The sequence below is a fragment of the Carassius gibelio genome, chromosome A14 (genome assembly GCF_023724105.1).
Source record: "Carassius gibelio isolate Cgi1373 ecotype wild population from Czech Republic chromosome A14, carGib1.2-hapl.c, whole genome shotgun sequence".
NCBI classification, from domain to species: Eukaryota; Metazoa; Chordata; class Actinopteri; order Cypriniformes; family Cyprinidae; genus Carassius; species Carassius gibelio.
Genome location: NC_068384.1, coordinates 1464801 through 1491678, shown reverse-complemented (window position 1 = coordinate 1491678; position 26878 = coordinate 1464801). Strand labels below are relative to the sequence as shown.

At 36.7% G+C, this 26878-nt stretch overlaps 5 protein-coding genes and 1 pseudogene across 7 annotated transcripts; 5 read left to right on the top strand and 1 right to left on the bottom strand.

Annotated features, from left to right (window-relative positions):
- Positions 1 to 1692: 1692 nt before the first annotated feature.
- Positions 1693 to 3368, top strand: LOC128027130 (thymosin beta-like). Its single transcript, XM_052614434.1, has 3 exons — positions 1693 to 1795; positions 2435 to 2539; positions 3033 to 3368. Exons 2-3 carry the CDS (start codon positions 2440 to 2442, stop codon positions 3068 to 3070), a joined length of 138 nt encoding a protein of 45 aa, XP_052470394.1. The 5' UTR covers positions 1693 to 1795; positions 2435 to 2439; the 3' UTR covers positions 3071 to 3368.
- Positions 3369 to 5663: 2295 nt separating this feature from the next.
- LOC128027046 (protein Wnt-8a) lies at positions 5664 to 10149 on the top strand. 2 transcript variants are annotated; one of them, XM_052614367.1, is made up of 7 exons: positions 5664 to 5876; positions 7674 to 7924; positions 8038 to 8071; positions 8243 to 8381; positions 8644 to 8769; positions 8871 to 9013; positions 9112 to 10149. In XM_052614367.1, exons 1-7 carry the CDS (start codon positions 5856 to 5858, stop codon positions 9676 to 9678), a joined length of 1281 nt encoding a protein of 426 aa, XP_052470327.1. In that variant the 5' UTR covers positions 5664 to 5855; the 3' UTR covers positions 9679 to 10149. The 2 variants fall into 2 exon arrangements, with proteins under 2 accessions (XP_052470327.1, XP_052470328.1); XM_052614368.1 differs by having other exon boundaries at positions 5667 to 5876; positions 7791 to 7924.
- A 1366-nt stretch (positions 10150 to 11515) lies between these two features.
- LOC128027142 (protein Wnt-8a-like) lies at positions 11516 to 12438 on the top strand (annotated as a pseudogene).
- Positions 12439 to 14776: 2338 nt separating this feature from the next.
- Positions 14777 to 20739, top strand: LOC128027736 (lymphocyte cytosolic protein 2). 2 transcript variants are annotated; one of them, XM_052615562.1, is made up of 15 exons: positions 14777 to 15045; positions 15759 to 15821; positions 16128 to 16174; positions 16644 to 16709; positions 16827 to 16855; positions 16949 to 16983; positions 17072 to 17270; positions 17378 to 17451; positions 17559 to 17622; positions 17697 to 17777; positions 17880 to 17937; positions 18025 to 18091; positions 18405 to 18479; positions 18735 to 18890; positions 20193 to 20739. In XM_052615562.1, the coding sequence occupies exons 1-15, from the start codon at positions 14968 to 14970 to the stop codon at positions 20316 to 20318; spliced, it is 1218 nt and encodes a 405-aa protein (XP_052471522.1). In that variant the 5' UTR covers positions 14777 to 14967; the 3' UTR covers positions 20319 to 20739. The 2 variants fall into 2 exon arrangements, with proteins under 2 accessions (XP_052471522.1, XP_052471521.1); XM_052615561.1 differs by having other exon boundaries at positions 14778 to 15045; positions 17553 to 17622.
- On the bottom strand, positions 20483 to 23349 carry LOC128027737 (synaptonemal complex central element protein 3-like). Its single transcript, XM_052615563.1, has 3 exons — positions 22386 to 23349; positions 21665 to 22297; positions 20483 to 20875 (listed from the first exon to the last, which is right to left on the bottom strand). Exons 1-2 carry the CDS (start codon positions 22492 to 22494, stop codon positions 22131 to 22133), a joined length of 276 nt encoding a protein of 91 aa, XP_052471523.1. The 5' UTR covers positions 22495 to 23349; the 3' UTR covers positions 20483 to 20875; positions 21665 to 22130.
- A 268-nt stretch (positions 23350 to 23617) lies between these two features.
- On the top strand, positions 23618 to 25921 carry LOC128027122 (forkhead box protein I1-like). The gene is made up of 2 exons (XM_052614429.1): positions 23618 to 24461; positions 24751 to 25921. Exons 1-2 carry the CDS (start codon positions 23867 to 23869, stop codon positions 25311 to 25313), a joined length of 1158 nt encoding a protein of 385 aa, XP_052470389.1. The 5' UTR covers positions 23618 to 23866; the 3' UTR covers positions 25314 to 25921.
- The last annotated feature ends 957 nt before the right edge of the window (positions 25922 to 26878 follow it).

Here is a 26878-nt window from a genome sequence, read left to right as displayed (position 1 = left end):
CGTGCCAAAGGCAGTGAATCACTCTAGATGGAAGTAAATTAATATTTTAACTTGTAATTCAATTAATAATGCTTCTATAATGCTATGCATGATCTTCCTGCATTGCATGCACTATGCTGCCAAAGAGGGCAACAGTCACACTGAACAAAATGAAATATCGCCACCTGCTGGTGAAGAGTCAGACCAGCATCTGTCTTGAACCTTCATCAAAAGACATTATGCACATAGGCTACATATAATACAAATAATCAAATTTTAGAAGTGTATAGTACATATGAATTTTTCATATTTTATTAGTTTTTTATTCTCAAATCAATTTGTACATGCAGATGCATACGAATGTTTTTGTATATACAACTTTGTATGTACGTTTCTGTAACGTTCAACTGTTGAGCTCTCAGAATTGTCAGAAAATCAGCATTTTCTCATTGCTGTGCCCACTGATATTTCGACATTCCCTCTGAACAGATGAACATAAGGTGCAGCTTGTTCTGTGAAGATTTGTATAAGGAGGACGGGTAATTAAATTGACAGATGTCTAAAGTCAAAAGATCTAGCATGATAATAAATGAAGCAAATTAATTGACAAATTGGAACAGACAAGGACAGAGAACTGTTGTAAAAAATAAAATAAATTAGCAAATATCCTGAAAATGTTAAAAAAATTAATCAAATAAAAATAAAATCTGATTAAAATGATTTATTAATATATTATTATTTGAATTTTAAACATATTGCTATTTTGTTTTTAAACATCCTTCCCTTGTTTCTCTCTAATAAATATTAAAAGCAAATTTTTCATCAGCCATTTTTCCAGTCTTCACTATCACATGATCCTTCAGAAATCATTCTAATATCATTCTAATATGATTTGGTGCTCAAGAAACCTTTTTCTATTATCACGACCGAAAACAGTTGTACTGCTTAATATTTTTGTGGTAACTTCTTGTCAGGATCTTTAAATAATAGAAAATTCAAAAGAACAAGATTTATCTGAAATGGAATCTCTTGTAACATTACAAATGTCTTTCCTGTCACTTTTCATCAATTGAATGTCCTTGCACAAACACCTACCGGAGCAGGGGAACAGCCTGCAGACCGATGTGAGGCACACAGCATTATGTTAAATCCATCTAAGAAAAACAAGCCCGCTGACTAGTCTGACTGAAATGTGAGAAGGTGTCACACTAATGTGAGATCTGCTGACATATGAACAAGTTAACACAAATAACAAATTAATAAGAAAATGGTCTTAAATCACCAGTCATTTTAGCCTCAAAGGCATGCATATAGCCTACTATATAATGTAACCTGATTTCCATTTTTTTAAATTAATTTCTATGACTTAATCTACAGCTATATTTATATATTTACAATGATATATATATATATATATATATGTGTGTGTGTGTGTGTGTGTGTGTGTGTGTGTGTGTGTGTGTGACTCTAGGTCTCATCCCAGCCCCAAACCAGACAGCTGCCACATGGTGTTACAGAACCCTGCTTCCCACAACCCCACAACCCCAGAATCACATACCCTTCCATTATTATTAATTCATCATTCAGTCACGTATAGTCATTAAATGTCTGTTCTCTGTGGAGCATGACTATTACGGCTGGAAGGCATAGGCTAAATAAACCTTTCCGCATCCTCCCTCCCTCCCTCTCTCTCCTCATAATTCCACGCCCTAACGGATACGCAGACACCAGCAGAAGCAGTCTGGGTAATCTCAGCAGACACCTCGTCCTCCTCTCTTTCTTCTAGCCAGTGGATACAGCAACTCTGTGCACTACAGTAAGTCTTTTTTTCATCCTCATTCCTCTGCATATGCTTGTGGGTTTTAACATGATTTATGCGATGACTGGAGATGGTAAATTGGCTATATGTGTACGGCAGCCAAAGTGAAGAGAGATAGAGCGATATAGGAGCTATTTCTCCTGCGAGTTAGACACTGCAGTCTAGTCTATAAAAAAAAAAAAAAGACTGCCTGCTGCATGCTTAAATGGAATGAAGCAGTGTGGAAAGAACAAAGACACAGACATAACAAAGAAAGTAAATCTAGTGAAATCAAAGAGGAAAATGTGCTGGATAAGGATACATAGAGAGGTGGCTAGGTGGGCGGATAGCATCGGAACATAATACATGCATGCACACATGTGCTACATGCTACCATCACACACACACACACACATACAGAGAGAATTGAAACATTTTCACAGAAGCATAGCACTCTTACAAATATATAGTATTCTGATGGTGTAATATTTGAAATAATTGTAATATCTAGCTGTCTTTAAATCAAAAAACATTTTCAGACCTTGCTGTAAAATGGCTGAAACAATGAAGAAACAGCATGCAAGATTTATGAAACACTATAGAAGACAAAAGCAAGGTCAATGCTCTTTAAGTCACATCTGTCATCTCTACTGACAGCAATCATGTCTGACAAGCCAGACCTCACAGAAATCGCCAAGTTTGACAAAACCAAGCTGAAGAAGACTGAGACAAAAGAGAAAAACCCTCTGCCCACCAAAGAGAGTGAGTGTCTGTTACACACCAGCATTCAGTGTGTCCAATCAGTTTGGGTGTGGTGTATGTCTCTCTAAACCCCCAACCACCACCCACCCCACCCAATCCCCCATCAGCATTTCTCATCTCTGCAGTGAACTGTCTACCATTTCTCCATTTTTCTACCATTTGTCATTTTGTTTCAGCCATTTCTTTCTCTTTTATCTTATATCCACTTCTCTATTTTTCTTCCACTCTCACTCTGCTCAGTCTTTTTTTCAGCTTCTTATGTCAGCAGAATGGTTTTCGCTCAAAGTCCTCCATCAGCATTGCAGTGCAGACCTAAGCATGCTCGCAGAATTTCCCACGAGAATAAGCATCTTATTTGCAATAATGCCACTCTCCCTCATCCTTCAAACACATCTCTCTCACTCTCTCTCTTAAGAAGCTTTACTGGCACAATAAAAGTATTTAAACTTCAAAAGCATTAAAAACATTACATTTCTTCTTTTTCTGTTTTCAGCTATAGAGCAGGAGAGGAAAGGTGATGCAACACCGTGAGCTAAGAGACAAGGAGAAGACAAGCACAAGACATGTCCTTCTGACATGGCAGATATTACAATTCCTATTTCTGTTTAAAGGGTGCTATTGCCCCATGTGATGCATGGTTACCATGGCGATTGGAGAAACTGGGGCCTATGAATGGGAGAGTAATGAGGGATGACTTGTGTCAGGGTTAAAAATAGATATTTTACCTAATTCTGTTCAGTGCATTTTTTTTAATTTTTTTTTTTTTTTAATGGTTTCTTCATGAAATAAAGACAAGTGAAATGTAAAACAAATAAAATACCAAATATGACTCATGTTTTTAAATTATTTTTGTTTAGGTATAATGAAATTATTCAAAACATAAAGTCAAATTCTCTTGTGCTCACCAAGGCTTGCATTTATTTGATCAAAAATACAGTAAAAAATATTATTATTATTTAAAATACTTTTAATTTTGTTCCATTTTAATATATTTTCAAATATAATTTACTTCTGTGATGCAAAGCAACCATTAATATTTGGTGTCAAATGATCCTTTAGAAATCATTCTAATGTACTGATCTGAGAAAAATTTCTTATTATCAGTGTTGAAACACTTGTGCTTAATATTTTCGTGGAATTTTTTTTTTTTTTTTACAGTGCTTTAATGAATAGAAAGTTTTTTTCTGTCACTTCTGATCAAATTAATAAATCCTTGCTGAATAAAAAAAAATATTTCCTCAGCCAAAAAGTATACCGACCCCAGACTTTTGAATGGTTGTGTAATTCATGTGCCACACACTAGTAAGTAAGGTAAGTGGTCACAATGTAAACAGGTTTGAGAAGAATACATAACTTGAATTAAAGTTAATTACAATAATTACACACACACAAAAACTTTCACAATCTGCCGTACTTGACCAGAAATAAAATATATATTGCATGCATCTTCTTAAAGCAGAAGGCAAAGAAAGGCTATGTCATAGAAAGCCATGGATTTAGTATTTGTAATATTCTAATAGGCTACTTTTGAAATGCATGATTAAGTTAGTGGTTACTTCAAATATATTCTAGTTTTCAACCTGTCATAAAAAAGTAGGCTGACTATATTTTAGTTTTCCAAAAAAAGGGCAGGGCGGAGGGTTGGTTGGTGGTTAAAATAGTACTATAGATATGTCAAAACTCAAAATATGCAATTTCCATACCTAACATACATATTTTACAGTCACTGTTATGTATATTATTTGATCATAAATACAGCTAAAAAGCTTCCTACCAGTGGCCCTCCTTAGCTACTTATCAGAACAGTTTTATCATAGGCAGAATGCAAAATGTTTCAATACAAGCATTTCAGTCAAACTTAATTTATGCAACATTTCAAACCTTAAACTTAAGGTGGAAAATCAACTCATGGCAACAGTTTAAAAGTAGCCCAATTCCATGGAGAAAAAAGGCGGACTTGACAACCCTGCATCCAACACAAGCTGCAGGAGTCCAATTTCACTGATCATGGGGTGCGTGGAGAGATGGCTGACAGACCATGCTGGAGGATTTGCTGCTCAACAGATCCTGAGCTCGTTGACAAATATCTGATCATCCTTTACACAGAGCAGAAGTGATAGCAAAATCAAAAGTGAAAGTGAACAGCAAGCTCTCATTCAAAAGTGATTTGAATACTCCACAGCGGCTTCCTGATGCTGAAGATGATATGCAATATTAGAATGTCTGCAGGAGCAGGCGGGACTGGACACAAAAATCGAGGGAGCAGGCGCTAATAGACACAAATTCAGCGGGAGTGGGATTAAGATATTTTTGATATTCATGTCCTAAGTATGGTCAAGTTATTTCAATTCAGAATGGTGCTTACAGAAGGACAATAGAAGCGTATAATAAACAGGTTTGTTTTGTGGTGTGGCCAGCAGGGGCGCCACGATTAATAATTACCCAGCGGTTCTTAATTCTGGTCCTGGGTTCAAACATCGCTGAATATCCGATACTAGGCCTGTATTTTACAGCGCTATTCTTGTTTTTACATTTAACACCCGAAGACGAGGTGCTGGAAGAAGCGATTATATCTCATTTGAACTCAATTGTGGTTGAGATGTTATTGAGGAGCGCAGCTGCGCTCTGGCGTCACTGCTCTTGTCACCCATCACCTGCACTCTGAACACCAGTGCTTCTCCGAACCTTAGCCTCTTTTATTACCATCTTATCTCTCTCAAAACTGACATAACTAAAACCAATTAATTAAACTGAAAAGACTTACAAACACAAATAAAAGCAAAATGTTTTTAATTGGTTTTAACCTGTGTTGCTTCTGCAGACACCTAATGAGCGGATCTAATAAAAATGTTTAGCCTATAAGGTAAGGCATTAATTCGAAACTACGGAGCTAGGCTCCATTCCAGTTTTAAATTCATCTATTAAAGGTCACTTAGATGTTTTGGAGGTTTTTTTTGTTTTTTTTTTGCGTCATTAAAGTCTGAAATTAGGCTACTGAAAAAGGGAACCTTGGAATAGGTTAAATATTTTGCGTAAAAAAGTTTATAATTGTTTCTTAAATCAACAAATAAATATTAAAATATTGATATTTTATATATATATATACTGGGGGGAAAACTTTTGCTATGTGACAAAAACTATCCTACCAAATAGTTTACAATTTCATGAAAAGGCACGTTTAAAATAACACATTTAAAATAACTTGTCATAGGCCATTGTGTTTTATATTTCCTTCCTTAATCACGAAACAAGGCGAAAAGCCTTAACAACATAGGCTAATGAACTGCACCTGAGCCTCTGTGAGTGACTCCTCAAAATGGATTATCTGTGCGACAAGGTGAGAAATGTTCTCTGATTTCAGTCTGACATGGGGAGTAAACGCTGTGGTGATGATCTTTTATAGCCATTTTTAATCCTCAGTAGCCTATGTGATTTATTTCACATAGCCTATTTGTTGTTACATGAATTTAAGCGTTGAAGTAAGCTATGCTTGATTGCCCGCGGTTTGTTACCGCATAAACATATTCTGAGATATCTGCGACGGAACATTTATGGCACGACGGTCCCATTTAGGTTAGGTCTGCTTGTACCAGATCATTGTTTAATACTGGTTTGTTTTGTAACAAGTAGGTGTGGGGATTTGGGTTTCAGGCACCTTGTAGACTTGATGATGTCGGTTTCCAGTAAATGGGGATTATCCTCACTTGCGCGTCCCTCCATTGTCTTCCAGCCAGCAGCATTGGTTAAACCATTATCCCACAATCAAATAAATGGTGTTCTGAAAAGGGAGTTTGAGTGTCTACCGATTTGATTCGAAGATCTCAATACTTGGTTTCAACAATTAATCTAACACGGGCAACAATTTCTAAAAATCACATCTCCATATAGCGTATTAATTAATCGCAAAAGTCATCGAAAGTAAAATGATGAAATATAATCGTTCTCATGATTATCCTTTTGTTTACATTTTATCAGCTGTTGATCCCTTGGTGACAAATAATAACTTGGTGTGAATTGGCTTATCTGTTTTGAATTAGTCTTCATTTAGTGACACATGATTGAATTGTCAGCAACTATGTTATGGAAATTGCCCTATTATTAAAAACTACTGCTATTAAAGAAAAATAAATAAGAAAAATCAACTTTTTAAGCATATGATGTGTACCTTTTTTGATAAACCAGTGAAATTACATATATGAGCACCTTAAACTGAAAAAAATAAAATAATAATAAATACATTCTGACACAAGTCGTATTGGTCAAATGATGGAATAATTCCTATGGATTCATATATATATATATATATATATATATATATATATATATATATATATATATATATATTTGCAGACTAGTATTATGACATGTTGCAGTCTATACATGTATTGGACTACATTTCCAGACATTTTTCACGCCAGAGCTCTTCCCAGGGGATCAGCTGGTCTTCTGTTAACACCAGAGTGTCAGAGGCGCAGACGTGTTACATGTTATTTGCATGGCCCTTAGCGAACGGAGCCGAATTATTTTATGGCTTTTTGTGTAGAGCAGCCCCTTACATTTCAGTGTCATTTCCATGTGAAGAACTTTACCAAAACGTGAAGAATCACGACTCAAATAAAGAACATCTATAAAGTTTTTTTTTTATTGTGTATAGAATAGTTCAGTATTATTTATAAACTAATAAAGCCTTAATTTAACAAGGCAGACAAAGGGCTATTCTGATGCAAAACTGAATGTCCAGTGGTACATGTACAACACGCAATCAACAATCAGTTTATTCATGAATAGCCATACATTATTATAGCCATACACAACACCTTCAACAAGTCTAGTGAATGGATATTAGACGAACAGTTTGATGGGTCTGGACAGTCCAATTCATTCAAACAGTCTTTCAAATATACAAATAGTAGCACATTAAAGTTGCAAGCATGATGATGAACGGACAGTAACGTAAGTAACAAACTTAAACAGTCGGGTAAAAGAGTTTATCTATGAACATACTGAAACAACCCTCATCATGAAAGATGGCTTAATGAAAGCTAGTCTGAAGGGCTTAGGGAAAAGTGTTAATGCTTTGAAGTGCAGTTAAGGCCACACATATGCCAGTGACCTCCTTGACGTCTTTTCACAGCGAATTGTCAAAGGGTGGAAGATGCCTGCAGTCAAAGTTGGCGACAGGTATAAATGCCTTGCTCGTTCGAGCCCTCAGTCACTCTGTCTTCTGTCTCTTCCTGGGTATCCATCTCAGTGTTTGTGCCTTGAATCCCCACAAGAAGGGAGCATCGAAGATTCAGGGGTCGCTCACGCAGCAATGAACCCTTGCCAGCTTTTTGCATCGTTGGCGATGTCCATGTGCTGTCACATACTGTCGACAACAGCATGGTACAAACATATTTACAGAATATTTGAAATATGTTATATTTTAGCTGTGTTGTCACTGGTATTTATTAACAAAACTTATGTTAACGATATGTTTTTTCTTCTCTTTTTTCAAGGTCGGTGAATAACTTCTTGGTTACAGGACCAAAGGTAATTTAAGTTTTTATATATATGTGCAGCGATATTTCATTTATTACACATGCTATTTTATTACATTATATATATATATATATATATATGTGTGTATGTGTGTGTGTGTGTGTGTGTGTGTGTGTGTGGAAGTACAGTGTCTAATTAATGCACGTATTTTACATCCATCAGGCTTACCTTACATACACCAGTAGTGTGCAGGCAGGGGCTCAGCGTGGCATTGAAGAGTGTAAACATCAGTTCTCATGGGACAGGTGGAACTGTCCGGAAAGCGCATTGCAGTTATCTACACACAACGGCCTGCGAAGTGGTAGGTATTATAATTCGCTTTAAGCAAAATCTGATTATGTATTCTGCTTTAAATTGTCACTCTTAACAATTAAGTTTTTACAGACTTATGTTGGAATTTTTTTTTTTTTAATCCACAAAGATGTATTGTTTTATACTTTTTGCACAAACTTATATTGTATCACCAAAAACTTGCAAATACGTACTTTTCACATTTTAATTTAAAAACGCATTGCATTTAATGTTCTAAAAATTACCTTTTTGTTTATTGTAAATTTTTTTAGCCACCAGAGAGACCGCTTTTGTGCGTGCCATAAGTGCTGCTGGAGTTATGTATACTTTGACAAAGAACTGTAGCATGGGGGACTTCGATAACTGTGGCTGTGATGACTCCAAGATAGGAAAAATGGGTGAGATATTTTTTTATTATTTTTATTATAATATATTACACTTATCTGTAATTAAAATTATTACATGTATTAAGACCAATACCTGTTTTATTTTTTCAAAGGTGGACGTGGTTGGGTTTGGGGAGGCTGCAGTGACAATGTTGAATTTGGAGAAAGAATCGCTAAACAATTTGTGGACGCGCTGGAAAATGGTCACGACTCGCGCGCTGCAGTCAACCTGCACAATAACGAAGCTGGTAGACTTGTGAGTACAATTGTATTCTCTCATCAACTTTCTCTAGTCAAACGAAACACGTTTGCATGTAAGTGCATATGGCTAATGTGAAACTTTATTTATTTCAGGCTGTAAAAGCAACACTCAAAAGGACATGCAAGTGCCATGGTGTCTCTGGAAGCTGCAGTATTCAGACATGTTGGATGCAGCTGGCCGATTTCAGAGAAATCGGCACCTATCTGAAAATCAAGCACGATCAAGCACAGAAGCTGGAGATGGACAAAATTCGGATGAGGGCAGGTAACACTGCGGACAATCGCGGCGCAATCGCGGACACGTTCAGCACCGTTGCGCGCACAGAACTCATTTATTTGGAAGACTCTCCAGACTACTGCGCGAAAAATCTCAGCCTGGGACTACATGGAACAGAAGGAAGGGAATGCCTACAAAGCGGAAAGAATCTTTCTCAGTGGGAGAAGAGAAGCTGCAGGCGTCTCTGCCACGAATGTGGTATGAAAGTTGAAGAGAGGAGGATAGAGACTGTGAGCAGCTGTAACTGTAAATTTTACTGGTGTTGCACAGTTAAATGCGAAACGTGCACACAGACTGTGACCAAGTATTTTTGCGCAAAAAGGCACAAAAACCGTAGGCCGCACAACAATTCACGCAAAAGACAGCATGCGCGTAATAGATGAAGCTATCATCTTTGCCACTTTATTAAGTTGTATATTTCCAATGTAAATATATTTTATATGAGATTTTAAGATATGCTGCTTTTTCTCTTACTGTATATTATTCTGCACATTCCTATAAGGATAAATGTCCATTCGAACCCCTATTTAAAACTCAAGGGCTTCCTCGTTCCCACTGTCAGTTGGACTGAGCACATACTAAGTTCACGAAAACCTAAATTAATTATTTGCACTTTTCATTTCCACATTAGACCACAGATTTACTTATGTTGAAAGATTGTTTTGTATACTTGAACACTACTATATTTTTTTCTCTCTCGCACAGATCACTTGACAGTGTGAAATGTTTCACAAGGGGCTTGAAGTGTTATGGAATCTAAGGCAATTATTTTTTAACTATCACATTGTGTTTACATATATGTATTAAACTGACTGATTTTGTCGTCGGAAGCAAATTAAATATTTTAAACTAAATTACAGTCTCTGAGTGGTCAATTTCATTGCGCATGTCTGACAACTGGTTCAAATGTTTATAGGTTAATAAACGACTTTTTGAGACCCTGCCCATGGAGAGTGCATTGATTTAATTTGAAGTTCATTGGAGGCGTTTCCTTGACTTGGCTGGTGACTGTGGACCAATAGCATGACAAGAATCCTGTAACAGAAAAGGTATTCTAAACCCCCATGGGAGGAGTATAAAATACATGACGGCTCATCAACGAATCAGTACATTTCCCGCTTTATGGGGATCTAAGATAGTGCCTTATTTCAACCGTTGGGTCTTTTTATTCTTTATTTGCAACAAAGCTCTCCATGGGGACACATGGTGAGGATGCATTATTATCAGTTTGCTGTAGCCTAATGTAAAAACAATTGCTCGTTAAAATAAAGCGCATTTTGTTTTACCTTTTGCCTCCATATGACAATGAACAATTTGCTGTGAAATCGTTTTACGTAAATAGACCACAACATCATCTGGTTTAGTTCATGGGTCATGCAAATCTTCAATATCCTTCTCTTATCTTCTTCTATAGGCGTGTTTTACCTATACAAGTAGTGTGCAGGTCGGTGCGCAGAGCGGGATCCGTGAGTGCAAGCATCAGTTTGCTTGGGACAGGTGGAACTGCCCGGACAGCGCGCTGCAACTTTCTACTCATAAAGGCTTTAGAAGTGGTTAGATATGTTCATGAATGTGAGCCGTTTATCTCTAAACATTGCCTGAAATTGAAACTCTTTATTTACTTTCACGACTTCTCTAGAAAACGAGAGAAACTTCATTTGTCCATGCAATTAGCGCAGCTGGCGTTGTACGCTTTAACCAGAAACTGCAGTCTTGGGGATCTGGACGACTGCGGATGTGACAGTTCGAGGAACGGCAAACTCAAAAAAAAAAAAGATACACTCATAAATTAATAAACTTAAGCAAATGTAATATCGACCCGATTAATTTAAAACGGAAATAGTCCCGAAGCATTTATCTAGTGGGATAAACACTATTAATTCCAGGGGGTCGTGGTTGGCTTTGGGGAGGATGTAGCGACAACGTGGATTTTGGCGAGATAATTTCTAAACGGGTGGATGCGCTTGAGACTGGACAAGACTCTCGAGCTAAATTGATTTGAGGAAAAAAAAAACTATTCATACGTCAAAGTTTTCATACTGTTCTGACAGATTAAAAACACCTGTGGCAAGCAGTGGCTTGTTTGCTTAAGGAAACTAACTTTTGTGGTTACTGTAACTTTTAAAATTTTGAAAATGTTCTTGACACGTATATTTATACGTATAAAGAACACACACACAAAAGATCTGTAGATTAACAATACTATATGTTTTAGGCTGTAAAGGCGACCATGAAGAGGATCTGTAGGTGCAATGGCATGTCAGAAAGTTTCACAATGCAGACGTGCTGGACGCAGCTATCTGATTTCCGCGAGATTGGCAATTACCTGTGAAGCAGGTGAAGAAAGTGAAGCATGCCCTGGCCCGGAAACTCGAATTGGACAAGAGACGAATGCGCATGGGCAATAGCGCAGAAAACCGCGTGGCTATGGCAGACGCGTTCAGCTCCATCGCCCGGACTGAGCTCATATATCCGGATGATTCGCCGGATTATTGCGCCAAGAACCTGAGCTTCGGGTTTCCTGGCACGGAGGGTCGGGAGTGCGTGCAACATGGGCAAAGTCAGTCTCACTCAGTGGGAAAGGAGAAGCTGCCGCAGGTTGTGCCATGAGTGCGGTCTGCGGGTGGAGGAGAGGCGCACAGAGATAGTCAGCAGTTGTAACTGCAAGTTCCACTGGTGCTGCACAGTAAAGTGCGAGAGCTGCTCTCAGGTCATTGTCAAACACGTTTGCGCCCGGAGACATGGAGGCCACGGGCACCAAAGACGCAGACCTCGAGTACCAAAATAAAACACCCCCTGACAAACTCTTTTCTATTGAGAACACCTCCACCTGCACTTTTCTAATATTTGCTATGTCTGTAGCCTACATAATATTATATTAAAGTATTTTAATAAAACTAAGAAACTGAAATTGTTTGTGGTCTCGTTTAATGATTGTGAACCCAAATACATCCAAATTGAGTCAATAACTTAGTTATGAACAGTACAGGCTGCTTCTGTTGCCTATGTTGAACAACAAACAGGCATGTCCAAATACGAAAATGCAGTTTAAATCTATTGCAAAAATAGCAACATAAATTATGAAGAAATAAATATAATTTTGTAGTACCGATACATTTAGACAACAGTGCATGCATGCTTTTAAATCAATGTTAGCCTACAATACAAACGGATACAATTATTTTCTCAAAAAAAAAAAAAAATTAAACAAACTTCCTGATTGTTATTATTGCACAGAATGTAAGGGATGCTGAGCCATTTGAGCGTTGTATGCTGTCCCAGACACGCGCTGAGAGAGAGAGAGAGAGAGAGAGAGAGAGAGAACCTTGAAAAGATATGATGGGGTCTCAATTAGTACTACAGTAAAAAGCGTTTATTTATGAATAGGTACTCTTAAATGGATCAACTTTATCACGCTTGGCCCTAGGCTCCTCCCTTTCCTAGAGTCTGGCCCACTTTGATATGCTTGCAGCACGGACAGTATGCTGCCCCGGTGACAAAGCCCGTGGGAAACACGCCACCGCTGGAAGGTGTTTAGCATGTTAATCCGCGTTACCGCTGTGTTGGTGTACATAATCACACCTGCGGAAGTCATGCAAATAAATAAAAGGGAAGGATCTAAATTCCATTATTAGTCACGTTACGAGTTTGAGAACCCATTTAAATTGTAAAACCAGTCCTACTTCGTGTGTCAACATAGAGTGATTATGTTTTACCAAATTGGAAGGCATGGCCTAATCATGACATTTGTTTTCATATCAGCAGATTTCTCACTTAGTTTGCCTATTACTTGATGCATTTACTCAGTGGGACATGCCAAACTGTCTGGGCTGATGAATGATGGGATATTGGCTCCAGTAGGGGTCTTGACTTGAGGACAGGAGGTGGAATTCTCAGAATATAGTGTTACAGTGACTCAATTTGTTTCCCATTGTTACTTCCATGTTATAAGACAAAAATAATTTCACTTTTGATATGAAACAAAGTAGGTTACTTGTGCTTAAATAATAGCTCACAATGCATTGTATATATATATATATATATATATATATATATATATATATATATATATATATATATATATATATATATATATATATGCATACACACACACACACACACACACACATAAATTTTATATTTTACTCAAAGTGCACCAGTCAACAGAAACAAATCCTTCACTCACCACAGAATGCCTTTTTGCCTTTCATGATGCTGTTTTTTTTCCCAGGCCACCCTGCTGAGCTGTGATGAATATGGAACAAAGTGTCCCTCCCCTCAAATACAGTACCATGTAGTTGTCATCTCAGTCATGACCCCCGTTCTCATCCCCTCATTGTCTCTTATTTAATGACCTTATATGGATAGAATCAGGTTGTAATCTAGGGCAGCCCTTTGGTTTAGCCACTTTAAAACCCCAGCACTGATCCCAGTCTGTTCCACTCCACAAAATACCTATTTCCTTTTAGCCTAAGGATTCCACTTGTGCATGACAAAGACCAGGAATGCATTGTTACTTCATCAGATAGAACTGCAACACTCTCCATCAAGCTAACTACTGACTCCCAGTCTTATTTGTAATTTATTCAAGGTTTTTGGCTCTAGTTTATTGGTTTCCATTTACATGACAGCTCAATATCACTGAAATTATTTGGTCTTAGTGTCCTAGTGTCTCCTATAAACTGGAAAAAAAATGGTGTAGAAATTACTTTCACTCATTAACATTATCTAAGTGTGAAAAAACAGTAAAGCACATATGTTAAAACCCCAAGCATGAAGAGCATACCTAGAAAAACACTTTATGGCAACTTACGAAGAATAAATTTAGTGACCATAAATGGTGACAAAATTAAGTATGATTCATCCTTAAGATAACTTTAACACCTAAAACATGTGCAACGAAAGATCCTTCTGCTTTTTATTGGCTACAAGCCGCCAGCCCTATGTAAAGCACCCTAGGGAAGCAGCTACTTCACATGTCCCGCTGGCCTGCCATTAACCGCACCTCTCACCTTGGTGTTAGAATGCATGCTGTTCTGCTCCCAGAAAGGAGATTTCCTCTTTTTGATTGGAAAAAAATGCAATGCATAACAGGTGAAAAGGCACCAGGGATGCAAAAATGGAATGCATTACACTTCCTGCATTTTATGTTGTCTGTTAATTTGTGGTTTTGGCCTAGTTGTTTGCTCGTTTTAAGAACGTGAGAACTCTTTGCTTTTGATGAGTCCGATCTATAAATAATGTACTGTTGTAACCCCTGCAATGCTTGTAACCTGCATGCAACCATTTGCTAAACATGCACAACAGATTTAACGGTACGTTTCTGATGCATTTATGTTATAGAGCCTCAAAAGTGCAGTTATGTACCAATATATGTCCTAGTCATTTGAAAGTTTTGACATTCACATCTTTGGTGACGAGGCACTTCCTCTATACAGTTACAGGAAACAGAAAGAGCTGAGAGCCTGCTATTTTGCATCAACAGTATCATCACACTCAGTCTTAGAGCTGCTAGCCACAAGCAAGACAAGCGTCATACAATTTTCATCAAAGCTGTATACTTTAATAGCAATCATCATAGACTATAAAACAAAAACTCAACAGCGAGAAGCAACTGCAATTGTAGAACAGTCAATTTCCACAGTACTGGATAAACAACCACTCCAATCACAATGAGTTTTGGAAGCGTACCATCCAGGTCAGAGGTGATGGGCTGGAACTCTGGAAACTTGGCTGATTATCTTAAAAAAGTGAGTATGTGAAATATATCCTATTTTTCTTTTGACCCAAAAAAAAAAAAAAAAAAAAAAAAAACAACATACAATTTAAATGTATTAAAAAAACATCTGTACACCTTACAAAGCGTATCATATAACCCACATGTTGTTTATTTCGAAATTAGGCCCACTTCTAGACAGTTTTCCTCTAAAACATAGTTGACCGATTATTCCTTATTTTTTTTAATAATGATGCCTTTGACATTAAAATGTCAAATGTGACTTTGAATACTGAGTGTGTAATCTTTAGAAATCTATTTTACAGACACTCTTGTTCTTCAGTTGCAGCACTTCAAGTGTGGCTGATTGATTTCCATGCAATGTGGTTTTCTAAACTGTTTTTTTTTTTTTTGAGAGTTGTGTAAAGTTTCTAATGAACTCAGTTAATTTATTGTCTTGTTTTGCAATCATTTGGTCGAATGCATTTTCATGTCACAACAGTGCAAAACACGTGTAACTAAAAAAGATAGATAGAAACTTATTGTTTAAAAAAATGATTTATAATAAATTATAGCTGATGTAGTTTATATCAAATGCTAACCTTTATTTTATCTTGGATTAAAACATACTTTAGTGGTTGTCCCTTTAGCATGAGCGTTCATCAAATGCTAGTGACCTAGTTTATTAAATGCATAGTGTGACTGCAGATCTTCTTTCAGCCATCACACCTTTTTTTCTGTTTTCAGTTGAAACTGCTGGGGTGTGACAGAGTGGTGAAAAAAAGCAACATGAGTGGTGCAAGATTCTTGGTAAATTTGTTTTCTATTTATGACAAATACACTAAAACTCAGACCTTACTTACCATCAAAACATATTTGTGTGTGGACCGAACCATCAGTTACTCGACTTCTTGTGCATTCAAAAATCTTACTGGGTTATTACAACTAATGGCAAAAATAATGTTTGGTAATGGAAATCCTACTTGCACACTGAAAAAAATACCTTTATTTTGGTGAAAAATCAAACAAACGTTCATAGAGCACTGTATAACAACTATGCTCAGACAAGCCAAATCACAATATAGAACAAATAATTCCTGTTTCTATCTTGTTTAGAATATGACTGATAAGGACTTTAAGAAGTTCCCTGCAGAACATATACCGTAAGTTTTAAGCTCAACTAACATAATAGTAAACTAAATGTAAGCTAAACATAATGCCAAAGGACATGTGCCTTCTGGCTCTGCAATGTCTGATTTGGTAGATACCTTTATCTAAAGCAACTTGCATAGCAAGCCTGGAAATTGCATTAAATAGAAGTGTACATTTCATGAGTTCATTCCTTGGGAATCAAATCCATGGCCTTGGCATTTCTGGCACAATGCTCTATACTTTTTTGGGCTACAGAAACACTAATATAGACTATAGCATCTGTCCAGTACAAAACACTAAAGAGCCTGCAGATAGAATTCTAAGTGAGTCACCAAAAAGTCAACATGTTTACACAATGTATCTGTAAAGTACACTTCCCTTTAATTACTGGTTAAAAAAAAAAAAGAAATAAAAGAAAATGGATTCTCTTTCTCGTTATATTGTTCTATATTTATTTACTTCTGTTTTTCTATTTGGAAGATTTATCACAAAGATCTGCAGAGATATTAATCAGAATAACAAACAAAAGAAGGGTCTGTTTCATAGGTAAGTAATCATGCTTTAAAACGTTTTAGAAATCCATTACTGTTATCTATGTAAGACAAAACTGAACTTCTGTGCATGCTTGAGAATTTGTCATTTTAAAACCTTTGCCTTGACTAGATCAGATCATCGGATGCCTCCAAGCCAAGGTAACACTTGTACGGTTAAATAAACAACTGGTTTTAACTCATCATGCACAAAACCTAAAATATCTCTATATTATTTTCTTTGAAAAAATGTAGAACCTAATCCAGGAGGTTGGGATTCTGATGAATTCGTAAGTGTTTCACTTAAAAAAAAAAAAAATTCTCTCATCACTTTTTAGGACTTAGAACTAAATGCAAAATGTGCGTTTATATTTCTAGGACCAAGAAGGAAGTGACAACGACTATGAGGAGCCAGATAATAATGAGTTTGAAGACAATTACATATGTGCAGCATCATGTGATATTGAGGAAGATGTGAATACTGATGATGATTATGAACCACCTCCTACTGAAGCACCTTCTGAAATACCGACTCAGTTTCGAGTTGCCAAGCCTCTTGGTGATGGTGATTATTTAGGTAATTCACAATATTAACACAAATCATTAAATTGACATAAATGAAAGAATCCATGTATTTCAATTAGTACGGTTAACTCACCCATTCTGTCATGTGGTGGTGTGTAGACAGCGGCCCACGTGGTTCTGCAAGACCACCCCAGGACAACAGGTCAGCATCTCTTCCCAGAGGGCTTTTAAATGTAAGTAAAACTCTTTTAAGCATAAATTCATCTTAATGATTCCTTTACTGTAAATGCTGTAACTTCCGGGATAAGGTCATGCATAAGATGACGGTCTTTAGTTTCAGACACCTAAGCCTCCATCACGACCGGACCCCTCTCCACACAGGCCTTTCATTCCCCCTAATCAATGTGAGTGAGTTCAATTTCAAATCCCTCTAATATGAAAGCATGATCTCTAAATGTCCTGCAAATCATATCCACAGTAAAACCTAGTGTGCCAATGGTAGATCGGAGTAAGAAACCTGGCTCATCTCCTCTGTCCAAAAAAAATATTGTCAAATCAGGTACCACTCAGGTTTAATTTGAAATGTTCTTTAAACCTTTTATATCGTATGGTCATGACACTAAAAGTTAATTTTAACTTTTTTTTTTTTTTATCCTTAAAGCAATAAACCAAAACACCTTACCAATGGCTTCAAAATCAGCAACTTTACCCGCACAAAGGTGCGTATCTTTATCAACAACTTGCATCGATTCCTATAAAGTAAAGGAGTAGTACAGCACCGACGTATTTTTCAATCTCCAACACAGATTTAACACCCAACAGAGGGATGAGTTTCCTCCTCCACCTGTAGAAGTGAATTCGATGATGGGGCAGGTGAGCACCATCACATTACCTATAATAAACATGACAGCATGCATCTCACAATCCCACGACTCAACAATGAAATTAAAGCATGCAGTTAGACAGAACAGCCACAAGATGGCACTGCTGTTACACGAGAGGTCCTGTGGTTTACTTTACAATGACGCTAAACAAAAGACAACACTGGACAAGCCCACTATTGCTTAAACACCATGTACATTATTTAAAATCATAGAAAGGATACAAATGTATTTCCTGCTGTGATAATGAAAGTGAACACATATCAGTCCACAGTGTAAAGGCTGAATGTTTTTTATGCACTCAGGGCATGGATCCACGGTGGTATGTGGGGCAAATGTCACGAGGAGAGGCCGAAGTCTCACTCAGACAAATGAATGCAGTGAGTTGCACCACTTAAGTCATAGAATGTTAGAATCTAACATCTAACATAGAATCTAAAATACAACCCTGCCTTCAAATAATTCTTATAAATTGCGAATAAACTTTCATGAGAGAATTCATTTGTAATTGAAAGACTCAATAATAATAATAATAATAATAATAAATCCAGGCCTTTCCTTTGTATATGAAAAAAGTAGAGGCAAGTGTATGGAGACATACACATACTTAGTGCTGAACATTATGTCTTTTTTAGGATGGCACTTTCTTGGTGAGAGACAGTTCAAAGGGCTGCACAGAGCAGCCATACACGCTCATGGTGCTGCACCAGCAAAAAGTGTACAACATCCAGATCCGTTTCCTTGGAAACAAAGATGGATATTCCCTGGGCACGGGCCTAAATGGTGTCGAGGTAATGGCATCTGCTCATACTGACATAAATGTCAGTCATGAATGATATCCTGATTAACCCCGTAAAGGCTGATGTATAAAACACTTGTCAGAAAAATCATGGAACAGTTTATCAAACCTTCAGACAGAACATAAAAAAAGTTTGCTTTTTTTCAATATCATAGTTATTACATCAGGCTTTTATGTCTCATATGTTATTGTACAGTAATATAGGACAATATGAAACTTATATACTCAAGGTTGGAAAAATGCCTCAATTTTAATCGAAGGCCCAAACAGAGCCAAAAATATGCAATTTAGTGCAGTTCCTGACATTTATATTATCAAAGAGTAAGATAAAATACTGATAGCTTGTAATATAATTCAATTAGATCTTTATGAAATTATTAGTTATTAGTTTCATAAGCTCTGGGCTAAACATAAAATGCAAAACAATACAAAGATGATTAAGAGACATACAAATAAATGTTTTGCATGTGCCCAATCATCTATACTGTTGAAATATTTACAGTATAAACGTTACGTTTATTGGATGAAAATCTGTAAAGATTTCACAGGAAAAGATGTTTACCACAACCTGAAGCAGGTTTTAAGACATTTTTAATACCACCTTATGTGAAATGTAAGACCAAAACTGTGATGGATAAGTACATTATACGTTATTACATACGTTTATGTAATATTTAATGTGTTTAATGTATAAAGAATTGTACTTATTTATTGATTTTTATCCCAGGATGTTATAAATGCCAATACTTTTTTCAATTGTATGCGTCATCTTTCATGTAAAATTCTTACAATTGATCAAGAAACACCCTATGGGACTGTTACCAATCAAATTAAATAATTTAAACTGCAAAATTACAACTGCAGGATATTAGTGTTTTAAATACAATTCTGAATATACATAAGAAATGTTGGGGCAAAATGCATAATTTTAACACAAGACTAAACCACCAGTAGGTGGCGGTAAGTCACATATTCCTTAAAACGCTGAATCATTCGGTAACAAAAACGCAGTGTTGCTTGGAGAATATGCAATACTTCTGTTCTGATCTTTGTTTGGAACTATGGTTGGTGAAATAGAACAAACCAGTCAAAATTTTATCTAAAATGTAACTTCACTACCTGTTTTTGTTGTTTTGTTTTTGTTGAATCAATTACACAACAGTAGGCTTTGTATAGAGTTAATGAAAAGGCTTTATAGGGTTAAATTGAGGATTGTGTTTTAGATGATCAGCTGTGGTGATTTTTTTTAGTTCAGTGATATTTCCTCAGTTAATCGACTGTACCTGTGTCCCAGAATTTCTCCAGTGTTTTGGACATGGTTGCACATCACATGAAGACCCCACTGATTCTGATAGACGGAATGGAGCGTGGAGCAGGACCTACTCGCCAGTGCTGCCTCATGCACCCGGCAGGTTTCTGAACTCACAAAGCAGAAGAAGAATCTATATAATGCTGACTGGATTCCAGTGTCAAACAGACTTACATAGAATTCAGACAGTGTCTGGTGAAATGCAGCTATTATAAAGTTATCAATCAACGCCAGGAGATGCAAATATTGAAAAATTAACTACATGACTAAATGAATGAATCATACTTGGTTTAATTCGATCCGACAAAACTGTCTAAACTTTTTAAATGAAAAAAAAAAAATATTTAAACACTTTCAATGTTAAAATCAAGCATTTTTAGACTGTTAACGAGAAGCAATTTTACTTATAATTAAGCAATTTTCTTATACTCTTAAAATGTACATTTGTCTGTTCTAAATTAAATATTCCTACTGTTTTTAGAATTCTAACTTAATGTTTCCAATTAAATTGTGAAGTTTACATGAAAAAGCACTTCTTTGTATTTAGTCTTCCGTCGTCTGTTGATGGTTTAACCAGGTTAGGGTTTCCACTTCAGTCTGGAGACGCGCCATTTTATCAGGGTGTGTGAAGCACACGGTCAGGTTACACTGCAGCAGCTGGATCTTCACTGAAAACAAAAGTTGTAGTAGTTGAAAATACAGCGAGAAGAACACAAGAATACACCCTCTCATTCCATTCTGACTGACTGAAACATAACCAGCACCAACAGGTTGTGTTTACTGTAATCAAAGTACATAAATAGAAGCATTCTGTTATGTATTATGCAAAGGTTACTGCTAACGTACACTCAAAGGAAAAATATCAGCTCATTATCATTTTATAATCAATCCTTTAATACAGATACAGCAGGTCTAATCCACTAGTAACTGCCGAAATATACAACAATATTTAGTTCTACTTAACTGGATATTTGGGGGATCAGCAATAGATGTAGCCAGCATATTTTCTCTAACAAATCTAATGGCTATATGAGATCATAAAACTCATTATTGACAGCCCTGGAGGATTTGCGGGATGTTCTGAGTTTTGATATGTTTTGTGTTAGCATTGACGGCTGGCATAGATTAATGTCTTAGCGTTGACTCCTTGTTAACTGCCACCCTTGGCACGGGTGTCACGTTTTCCTCGAAATTTGTTCATGTAATACCCATATCAAAGCCACCAGAGGAATTTCTGCCAACACTCAAAAAAGGGGAACTATTAAACTGCCAGCACATTTCGGAACTGTCAAAACATGAGTGTGCAGAGATGACTTTTCAAACTGTATATTATTACTTTTATTACATTTCATTAGATCATTTTACAATACTGGTGAAAAATCTAAGAAAATAAGGTTGGGATTAGGTCCAACAGTCACTGAATTATACAAAAATTAGTTCTAATGTAGCAAGTTTACCTTCCAACTGGTCAATCAATTCCGACATGAAATCCAACTGCTTCAAGATATAATCCAGGCCATCTGAGGACCCATGTTCACGATTCTCTGTGGAATTTCCCTCAGACTCCATCTGTAAGACACACAGATGTAAAGGATAATTATGTATTATCATTAATATGGTCTCTAGTCTTAAACGAATGGCACACACAATAAGAAAAAATAAAAATTGAACAGCAGAACATTCAGAAGCCCCATTTTTGCATTTTAATGTTATTGGGCCAATCAGATTCACAATCAGCATGTTTGGTTGGTTGATTTTTTTTTATTAATTTGTATGAGGGAATAAAACCATGCTAAATCACAAATATACAGTGGCATCAAACAACTCTGGCAGATCTAACTGCAGCAGTTATAATAACATTAATATCATCCTTTTAGATCCCTCTGTTCTATATTGAAACTCTGACTTTATTTTTTGGGGATATTATGTTCTTTCAGTAGCAGGCTGACATTTTTGGTCTTGTCCATCTGTGGGACCACAGATGACAGCTTTGCACTTGAGGAACTCATTCTCCAGCCTCTTGAAGGATTCGGCAAGATCTGGACTGGTTCGAAGCACAACCATATCATATGCCATCCAAGACAACTTTACTGAGGACAAAGAATATGAAACTGACACAGTCGGTTTTCATCCACATCATTGCTATTATATTTAATGCAGTATTTGTTTGCTATCTACCTGAAACATTCTCCATTTGTTCAGTCATCTTCTCCAAATGTTGGTTCAGTTGTAAACTCTTACGACTGATGTCCTCACATAATTGCACACTCGAATTATCGTCAGACATCTAAAAATCAGCAAAGTCCGTAACTCCCGATGGATTGCTGTTATTTAATCTTAAATGTTTGATTAGTTATATTTTCATTAAATAAGAACACATTTTTAACGCACATAATCAGTTCTACGCGTTTTTCTTCCATCCATTTTCTGTCATTCAAATGTTAACGTGAACTTACCTCAGGTCAAAGCGACGTTGCTTTAAATTACGTTTATAAATGATTATACATGTACTGTAAATGGAAATTCAAAACTTAATTAAATTACCTTGGTAATGTATCGAACTGCAGACAATTTTATTTTTATGTTTCGTGTTTTATTGCGTCTGCTGCTGACCGTTACTTGAGCAAATTATGCGCGCGACACGTAGATTTAACGGCTTTCGCGCGTGCACATTCAAATACCATACACCTTGTCGAATCGCCTATAAATCTAGCTTTCTTTTAATTGACATCCGTTTTATTTACACAAATCGGTTCTTTAAAAGTGTTATTTTCAGAAAACGTATTAATAAAACGATTCATTGATTCTTTTACGTCATGACGTCCTCCCTGACGTACTGTCGTTATCATCTAAATAAATGAACTATCGAACGAGCAAATGAACACATCTAAATAATTATAGGCTACATAAATGTCATTTAATAATACAATGTAATACAGTCTGCTTTTATATTAAGCACTATTAAGCACATATAAATTGTTATTACATGCTTTAATTACTTACAACCAACACTTTCGATAGTGAAATGAATTGGCGGCGGTGGTTCTGCTTTATTCAGTCAATGCTCTACACTGAATGTAAATGCCATTCTACTTACAAAAGCTGTAGTTGAAACTTTTCCGTCAATAAATTAGTGCTTAATCCTCATAAAATGTTTTGGGAAGTTAAAGTTATGAAAAAGTTGAATATATATATATATATATATATATATATATATATATATATATATATATATATATATATATATATATATATATAATTTTTTTTCATTCGTTTTAGGTGGTTGTAACTGAAAATTCCAGTGTGTCAGGCTAAACTGTGAATGCCTTCAGGTACTGGCAATGCTGCTGGTTTTTGGATCAGTGGGTGGGTTGATATGGGGGCTGTGTCAGCAAGAGCCTAGACACGTGGAAGGTCTCAATAAGGTGGGACTGAGGCGGTGCTACATATGCATAAATAAAACTGGTGCAACAGGTGATGATGTTGATACAGCAAAAGAAAGCGCCATAGCACAGAGAGGACACATGCAGGACAACTCCGATTGGAAACATATTAGAGCACCTGAAAATATTCCTGGATGATAAGGTAAAAAAGAAGTAGGCCTACAGGTCATCAGAGAGAAAGAGTTTCAGAGAGGAAAACATCCAGATCACTCAGCAATGACATCCTATGAATCTCAAGGTCATTCTCCGACGAGATGTGGCCCTCAGTTCCCAAACTTGGGACAGGAACCTCCAGAATTGAGTCTGTACAGCGACAGCTACTATCCACCACCATCACTGCCGAGTCCACAGAGAGCAAATCCTTCCTCATATGAACTCGCAGACTACGCTGCCTCATCGCCTAACCCCTACCTGTGGTTCAACAGCCCAGGGATGAACAGCACTCCTTATCTGGGTGCAACACCAGGCCCTCCAGGACCGCCTTTTGTTCCCCAGCACTACGGCATGCAGAGGCCCTATTTAGGACCTGGGGGACCAGGTGGTCCTGGTGGTGAACTGAGCTGGTTCTCTATGCCTTCTCAAGAGGAACTTATGAAGCTGGTCAGGCCGCCTTATTCATACTCCGCTCTTATTGCCATGGCCATACATGTTGCACCAGAACGCCGCCTCACGCTAAGTCAGATTTATCAGTATGTTGCAGACAACTTCCCTTTTTATAACAAGAGCAAAGCAGGATGGCAAAACTCTATTCGTCACAACTTATCACTAAATGACTGTTTCAAAAAGGTTCCACGAGATGAAGACGATCCAGGTGAGTGTTTGTGTCTCTTTGATTCTTTATTATTGAATCAAGTTAAAAAAAACTTTAAAAAATTACTAAAATGGCATAGTCCTAATAAACATATATTAGTAAACTAATATAAAAATTACACATTATTTCTTATTTTTTATTAATTTGAATAATATATACAATTACTATATTTTAATAAATTGTTTTTTTTAATCCGTTTTAATAAATAATCAATAATACCATATAACTCCTAGATAATTTTTTGATTATGTAACTGTATTTAATGTGCAATTTGTCTCTCACTTTAAAGGGAAGGGTAATTACTGGACCTTAGATCCAAATTGTGAAAAAATGTTTGACAATGGCAACTTCAGACGCAAGAGGAAGAGAAAGTCTGACAGTCTCCTAGAGAAGAGCAGTTCTGGAGGGAATCTGAGCTCAGAGTCAGGAGACAGTAATGGCAGGGGCAGTCCAAAAAATCAAGCTGTTGACATTTCCACTTTGCCTGAAAAGAGTCCTTCACCCGCATCCACGGGTCCATCACCATGCTTGAACAACTTCCTGACTGAGATGTCTGGCGTAGCTGGTCCTCTGGATATGGAAGGAGATCCCCTGAGTCGTCCCTTTACACTCAGTCTGCCGGTGGATGGAGCACAGAGAGCTTCGCAGCCCGCAGGGTTTGGCAACTACTCCCCCGGCTCCACGGTGTCCGAATGGGCATCATCTCTGCCCCCACCACCCCCCATTTCCCCATCACCCTCCCACTCCACTTTAGGCTACAGCGGGCCTGCTCTCAGTCAGTTTAATGGGCATTTTTACCCTGGTTTGAGCTCAACAGGTATTCTTTACCCTCGGGAGGGCACAGAGGTGTAGGAAGGGAAGTAGGTGACAGCCAAAAAAGAAAAAAACTGAATGATTAATTCACGCTACAGACACTGGGGGCGAAAAAAAAAAACAAAAACAAAAAAACTTGTTTTCCTGAAACTATACACTACTTTTGGCCTAACTGAAATCCTTTGAGATCTGTGGGCACAAGATACGAATGAATTCCCACAGGAATGGCCTAGTCAGCATGAGATATGACAGGCTGACTCTAGCAAAGGCCCTTGTTACCAGCAGCCCTGACCTGGGGTCAGCTGCTGACATCAAGCCATTTTACGCACATCTGATTCTTACTTAGCTCAGATTACTGACACTGAATTCAAGCACATGTAATGAAACAAAAGAGCAGAATGACTTCTTATGTGGGCAGAGAAACTCCAGTGAAAATACATACAGTGAAGCAGATTTTATTCTGATGCATGCTGGTATTGTCATATGATAAAGTCAGTCTTTGTATTTTAACATGACAATGTGTTTGCTATATAGTTGTAAAGCTGGGTATGTGTGAAGTATGGAGTGTACTTTAATTAATTTTACTTTATTATGAGGTCTTTAAGGGTGTATACTGCTTCTTCTTTTATTTTTATAAAACATTTTTTTTAAATAAAATTGAATTATGTTATTCAATTGAAATTAATTATATTTGTATTTGACAAAAAAATTAATTCCTTTTAATTTTACATAAAGCTAAATTTATCTCAGATTTAGAATGTCCATGGAAAAAAAGAAAAAAGAAAAAAAGAGATGACCTTGGCAGAACTAGAACTAGTTTCACCAGGTCACTCTAACTGTCATCACTTCTTGAAACTTTCACTATTATGTAGGCTACTGCTGAGCTCATTGTTTTTGGCAGTGCTTCAAATATACTTAAAATTGATCAGCATTTGTATTCATATGATGATGATATGGGGGATAAGAAGTTGTAAGACAGCACAGTATAGCTGCTCAAGATAAGAGCTTAATGTTTTTGTTTAGTTAACAGAAAATTTGATACAGCCATAAAGTGACAGATAACAGATTCCTCCATGTTGCTCTGCTCTATGATTTCTGTTCCATTGTGTAGACACTGATGTGATGAAAACATAATTATTCTTAAATATAGTGGTTTCAAAAAGCATTTGGACATTTATGCATTTCAAAACAATTAATAGATTTGTAGGTTTGAAATGATAAAACAATAAATATACAATTTTAACTTAAGAAAAAGGTATTTGGAGACTTCTGGTTGTCAAATGTAAACATACATGGTAAATGTGATTTACTACAATCTACTAAAGTCTACAAGAGTTTTTGCACTCATGCTGAAATACAGTGAATTGCCTATAAAGGAAGTGCTTTTTGCAAGCTTTCTGTATACATCCCATTCACGATTTGAATAAATGTTTTGTTTTACATGCTGTGGAGCCAACACCATCTACGTACAGCTCAGATTTGCCAAAATGGTGCTACGCTGATTTGGAGAGACACAGGAAACGAATTGTTGAATAAAGTCATTATTTTAGTGTACAAAAAGTATTCTTCACTTTAATAATTTAAAAATGGCCTAAATGGCCTAT

Bases quoted from the DNA above. Each gene is read 5' to 3' on its own strand.
- LOC128027737 (XM_052615563.1), bottom strand. From the start codon at position 22,494: ATGTCTGACGATAATTCGAGTGTGCAATTATGTGAGGACATCAGTCGT. The intron at 22,298-22,385 runs GTAGATAGCAAA...CTTTGTCCTCAG, and splicing joins ACAAATGGAGAATGTTTCAG to TAAAGTTGTCTTGGATGGCA.
- LOC128027130 (XM_052614434.1), top strand. From the start codon at position 2,440: ATGTCTGACAAGCCAGACCTCACAGAAATCGCCAAGTTTGACAAAACC. The intron at 2,540-3,032 runs GTGAGTGTCTGT...TTCTGTTTTCAG, and splicing joins CCCTCTGCCCACCAAAGAGA to CTATAGAGCAGGAGAGGAAA.
- LOC128027736 (XM_052615561.1), top strand. From the start codon at position 14,968: ATGAGTTTTGGAAGCGTACCATCCAGGTCAGAGGTGATGGGCTGGAAC. The intron at 15,046-15,758 runs GTGAGTATGTGA...TTCTGTTTTCAG, and splicing joins TGGCTGATTATCTTAAAAAA to TTGAAACTGCTGGGGTGTGA. The intron at 18,092-18,404 runs GTGAGCACCATC...TTATGCACTCAG, and splicing joins TGAATTCGATGATGGGGCAG to GGCATGGATCCACGGTGGTA.
- LOC128027046 (XM_052614367.1), top strand. From the start codon at position 5,856: ATGGATTATCTGTGCGACAAG. The intron at 5,877-7,673 runs GTGAGAAATGTT...GTCTTTTCACAG, and splicing joins TGGATTATCTGTGCGACAAG to CGAATTGTCAAAGGGTGGAA. The intron at 8,382-8,643 runs GTAGGTATTATA...AAATTTTTTTAG, and splicing joins ACACAACGGCCTGCGAAGTG to CCACCAGAGAGACCGCTTTT.
- LOC128027122 (XM_052614429.1), top strand. From the start codon at position 23,867: ATGACATCCTATGAATCTCAAGGTCATTCTCCGACGAGATGTGGCCCT. The intron at 24,462-24,750 runs GTGAGTGTTTGT...CTCACTTTAAAG, and splicing joins ACGAGATGAAGACGATCCAG to GGAAGGGTAATTACTGGACC.